We start from the raw sequence: 5,721 nt of genomic DNA on the forward strand, positions 1-5,721 counted from the left end.
ACCTATCCCAATCCTGTCATCAATAGTGCCTGCGGTGCGTTGCGGCGGCTATGATATGATCCGCACAGTAATGAGACTCCCGACCGACGATGTTCATTCCCCAGTTTGGGCGCCGCCTCTTTGCCCTCGTGGCAGGTCAGTCCGTCCATGCCTAGTGACAAACCATGTTGTAAGTTAGGCAGGTACTTACCTGGTCTGGTCCAGTTGTCAAGTTTGTCGGCCGTTCGTGATCAAACATTGAGCGTCAAGAAAAATAAAATAAAAGGATAACGCCGCTGATCGGGTTTCGCGCCCTACAATGAGACGTCAAATGTACCTTACATATCCTGAAGCATACCCATGAGAATAGGAATAATTGGAACGGAAAAAAAAAAAAAAAAAAGGGAGTGACAAATGGGAAGCATTGACAAAGGGAAGGGAAAAAGGTTTGCAGCACTTTGCATCTGGTTCACGCAGCCCAGTCGCTGCCAGAGGTTTTATTTTGATTTCAGTTATGCCACTTTGAGTTATCTATTACATGTTGCTGTGCTGCCATGTATGCAATGTATATTGGATATGCACAAACGTAGCCCGCCATATCACCATGTTTGAGTTTCATTTTTTTTAACCCACCTGTGTATTATTCCAGTCACGATGACAACAAGCAATAACCTGTAGAAGAGCGGCCTCGAGGACTCACTCAAGACAGTACCGTACATCAAAAATGTCCAACTCGGTCGTCGGAAGTGACTGACAGCTGTGTCGACCTCCAGAATGACCCCGGCCGCCCTCATCGTCTAGGGCTTAAATCTTGTTTCCTTTCTTTTCCATCCATTCTTTCTTTTTCACCACTTCCCGTTCCTATTCAATCTCGGCGCTCGATTTGACAGGCGTCAGACAGGCGAACCGATGAATAGAGTAGATTAGAGACAGGCCAGTCGGTGCAACCAAAACAATGGACATCTGAAGTCGACGATGGCGACAAACAAGAAGTCCTTTTGAACCCGGTAGCACTAGACGACTGTCCAGTCAAAGAGAACGGGGCATCCTGGGCCCCGAGAAAAAAAAAAGGGATCGCCCAGATTTGCATGGGGATGCTGATCCGTCGTGCCGGCTCCGGCGGGCTGCACACAAGAATCTAACCGTCCAACGCTCGCCCATCGACCTGTTCCCTGTTGATGATCCCCCAGCGCGTTCACCCAGCTGGTAAGTAGCGTACATCATGTACCGCGGTACCATCACGGCTTCGTACGGGTATTCCGCGCAGACCTTGTCAATCCTCCATCGTCACCTTGATCCCCCCCCCCCAATAGACACACACGCGCACATACACAGGCACAAGCACATACACACTTGAATGCACTGCGCTAGACGACAGACAGCTTTACCACCCAGGCAGGATATAGGCACGCAGTAGTTGTATTATACTAGACATGTAGCCAGGGGGGGGGTCAAATTTTTGGAGGAAAACGCCGAGCTGGTTTGATTTACCAAACTGCGACTCGACACTACTAGCAAGTGAGAGAGGCCCATAATCAATGCTGTATGTGCCTACTTTGCAGTAGGTCTCACTCCTTGACCCATACGAAGAAGGTGAAAGGGCTGAAGCGAGTACGTAGTGGGGTACCTGTCTAGGTAGAGAAAGGTACAAGGTGGGTGGGCCGTCGTGCTACGGTCGCCGAACTATGGGAGATCTGCAATGGCAGATCTCCCCTGTGCCGTACTATTGTTTCCGAGATGCGACCAACGTGAACCACGGACCATCTTTTTTCTTCTCTTGTGTGTGTGTGCTGTAGCAAAGTACCGACTCGTCGACTCTAGGTATCCCCTTTCTCTTTCTCTCTCTCTCTCTCTCTCTCACACACACACACACGCACACACACACATACACTTTCCCTTTCTTTGGTTGGTTGGTTGATTGGTTCCACCATCACTTGCTACGCCGCTTCTTGCTGAATCTGGTCATCTATTATCCACCCCATGCATCAATGTCAGACTGTCTGCATATCTGTAATGCCCAACTTGCACTCGCTCGTGTAATGGATGGGCTTTACTCATTCATGGTCAGGATATCGCTCGTGTTTATTGATTGTTTCCCTCCCCCAAATTGTAATCTTCTGTCCCCCCCCATCTCCCAAGCCTCTCAGCTTGTAGATGGATGAAGCGTCTATCAATGTATTGTTATAGTATTAGCTGGAGGGAGCGAGTAAGTGAAAGTTAACCCTTGTTTCACAGCTACTTGGCTTGCTTGGCTATCAGGTAAGGACTGTCTATCAATATACTTCTTCCAAGGCCCCGTCAGGCGGCCATGGCCTCGAGGTTGTTTTCTCTGCTCAGATCTGGGCGTGATCCGAACCTTGTTTGGGTGCACAATTCTTGTCTCGACCGTTCCCAACGTCTGCAGTCTGTCGAAGAAACTGGGTCAGAACTAGTCAGTCAGATTGCTTTGACACTGGTGGCCCTACCTAGTGGGAGATAATCCCTGGGCCATCATCTGGCTGGATCCAACCAAGGGACGGCGCGGAGAGACAAAATACCACATGGTAACCCGCCGCCTGACAGGGAGTAGTGAGTGCCTAATCAAGCCAGTCAAGTCCGTAGTGTATACGATTTGTAGGTGGTCCATACCAAGAAAGTAGTAGCAGATGGCTGGATTGCTCGAGACCACCCGGCCGTTAGAATGCAGCGTTGAGCCCGTCTTTCTTTAGTCTGATGAGATGGAGGGCCTCGGGCCCAAAAACTGGGCATGGCAGGCGCACCGAGCGCAACGCTCGTCGAAAGGTGCTCTACATGTCTAGTGCGTCTCCCGTAGGGGAGGTGATCAATGTGCACACTACGTAGCACCTAGTAGATCCAAACGTAGGTAGGGTCGGGTTAGTAGACAGGTAGTCTCCAGCAGCTGGGTTCGTTTGTTCCCTCCTTGCCCTTGCCCCCATCCATACATGGCCATGTCATGGCCCATTACCAACCAAACAGATCCAGGCGGCAGAGACATGCACCTGTAACGTGCGCTAGCTCGTCATACGGTGGCTCTCCCAAGAGCATTGCACCGGTGCGTGACGCCGTTCCTTTGTTGGCCTCCACTTGGTCTTCTTTCTGCGTAAGAGCTTGGGTTCGCCGCCGTCACCACCAGAGAGCAGAGAGAAAGAGAGGGAGAAATGAGAGAGAAAGAGCATGAAAGGGGGTGGATAAACTGTAGTGTCTGGGCCCAGACACCTGGATCATCCAATTTGATGTTTTCCTAATTGCTCGAGTATCCTTGAGAAAATCCGCGGGTAGCACGCTATCCAAGGGGGGAGGCTACGGAATAGAGAAGTGCAAGGGAGGAAAGGAAAGAGAGCAAGTTTCAAGTGCTTGATGAGCTTTGTTGTCGCCCCAAGTTGTTCGTCATAAGCAGAAGAGGCACGCAAGCAAGCATAGACATGAATGTTAGTTTACTTGTTAAATGAACCACACAAATCGACATTAGTATTACATATCTACAAAGAATTGGCCTCTGGTCATACAAAAATGTTGAGTGAATACTGTTAGAGTGCAAGTATTCATTCAAGTCCTCCAAGTGGTATCTTGATAACAAATAACAGAAAATTGTGCTGTCTGGGTTTCAGCGTAAACTTTTTTTTTAAGGGGGTATGCTCCGGAACGAATATTCAAGCCACCATGATCCGTCCTATTATCGCCTGCTCCTCAGTCCAGCAGGAAGACAAGTGGTATAATGATATATGCAATCCCCGTTACTCCAGTGCAAAACCGTAATGCATGGGCTGTGAAGACAAAGGAAATGAATACAGAGACAGCGAGAGAATGAGACTCATCCGCAATTGCATGTAAACAAAACAAAACAAGAATAAAAAAAATTCTAGCCTAGAAGGCTGAACCGAAAAATCAAAAAACGCCTGAAACACCATGGCTTAATGATATACCAAACAATACTTAAGACAAAAGATTGCCCAACTTCATCTTCATCTTTGAGTCGTGGGCCGATAATGTGGTCGGGGCCGGGTCTGGATTGGGATGCATGCGAGTGTTCGTGTCACACATGGCCCAGTCCCCACGATCCCTCGAGCTCGAGGGAGAACGAGGTCCCGTCTGATATGAGTACGTCCGAGGAACTTGTTGGGATGAGAGCGGCATGGTGCCGGGAGAGCTCGGAGCCGTCAAGAGGTGTGAGCCTCTATCCAGGGCGTCTCTGATGGGTGGCAGTTGTTGCCAGTGTGCCGACTCCTCGCGCGCAAAATACCCCGAGGGTGAAGGCTGGGCCGGGTACAAGCGAGATTCCCGGGGCACGCACAGCGGCGGCAGGTGCGCGTCCGAAGTGTGGCTCGTGGGGGATCCGGCATAGCTTGAGCCTGCTTCTGACATGTCGGCCTCACCAACAGGAGACTGGGAGTCGTCTTGGCTCCACCGGCTGAATGGACGTGATCCTGGGTATTGTCCGTTGCCGCCAGTCCACGAATCTGTCGGTGATGGGAGGGCGGCGGCGGCGGCGGCAGCATGATTGCTGTCGTGATAGTACATTGGACGATGTAACTGCTCAATCGGTGGGCGCGGCGGCTGTGGCTGATGTTGACGGTGAAGGGGCGAGTATGGTTCAGTCGGTTGCATATGCGTACGGTATGGCGAGTACCTGTATGATTCGTTTGAATCGTAGGATGATCGTCTTTTGCTGGAACGTTGGTCGTGGCGTCTGCGTCTGTTCTGGCTTCCGTTCCACCAGTTCTTGACGGCATTGTCGCTTCGGTTGTGTAGGCGACGAGCAATCTCGGCCCATCGCTTGCCGAGAGTGGCCACCAGATGCTCAATGAGCTCTCCTTCTTCCGCCGAGATGGGCTCGTGGTTGAGTGTGGGCTTTAGATTTTGGTGATATCTCTCCCGGCACTGTTTGGCTGACCTAGTTTGAAGCATGCTGGAGACCTTGACCCAGTTTGAGGCACCGTTTTGGGTAACCAAGTTCATGAGCAAAGTGTCCTCCGCTTGGGACCATGGTCCTCTCCTCTGGTGGTCCATTGTTGGATCGTTCATTGTCGGGTCGTGTTCCATTCTGGGGTCGTTCCCTACGACGAGTGGGTGGGTGGTTGTATCTGGCTGGTTTTCCCCTGGTTGGTGTACAATATCAATTGCTCTTGGAATGAAGTTCCTCTCGTCTCTATCCCCCAAGTCCAGGACCAGGACCAACTTTGGTTGGAGGAAGAACTGTCTAGTATGGGCACGTAGATCAAGACGGTTTATTCGATCTTTTCTTCGTCTCCCGTTGGACCTTTTTTAATGTCTATATGTTGAGCTCCCCTCTATCACACCTTTTTATGTTTGCTGTACTCGCGAAATCGAACAAGCCTAGGCCAGATGAGATGTGGTGTGGGTGTATGATGAGAGGCGGATGAAGTAACCAGAGAGGGCACAACCAGGCTGGGATGAAGAATACCTGGGTGTATGGTGCGACTTGCGTCCAGCACAGGAGTTATTAGGTGACAAGGTGATTTAGTTTGGGGGGAGGGAGGCGAGGTGAGGTGAAAGCTGGAATCCGTGTGAAGGAGGATATGATGTTCTTTGGGGATTCGGCAAGTCAAGCAGACCGGCAGATGGCAACGATATATAAGTGCGCAGGTAGTGTCAAGCGGCTGACTTTTGGTGGGAACACTTGAGTAGGTAGAGGCGGAGAAAGATCCATCTACATGGGCATTAAGCTATGTAGCCCAGGTACCCAAGTAGCGGCGGTAGTGTATGTATGTATGTATGGAAAGA

At 50.6% G+C, this 5,721-nt stretch overlaps 1 protein-coding gene across 1 annotated transcript; it reads right to left on the reverse strand.

Moving 5' to 3' along the window:
• Window positions 1–3,912: 3,912 nt before the first annotated feature.
• Window positions 3,913–5,019, reverse strand: PFICI_08362 (uncharacterized protein; the record flags this gene model as incomplete). Its single annotated transcript, XM_007836943.1, has 1 exon — window positions 3,913–5,019. The coding sequence occupies one exon, from the start codon at window positions 5,017–5,019 to the stop codon at window positions 3,913–3,915; it is 1,107 nt and encodes a 368-aa protein (XP_007835134.1).
• Window positions 5,020–5,721: the final 702 nt, after the last annotated feature.

The sequence above is a fragment of the Pestalotiopsis fici genome (genome assembly GCF_000516985.1).
Source record: "Pestalotiopsis fici W106-1 unplaced genomic scaffold PFICI_Scf_5, whole genome shotgun sequence".
In the NCBI taxonomy this organism is placed as follows: domain Eukaryota; kingdom Fungi; phylum Ascomycota; class Sordariomycetes; order Amphisphaeriales; family Sporocadaceae; genus Pestalotiopsis; species Pestalotiopsis fici.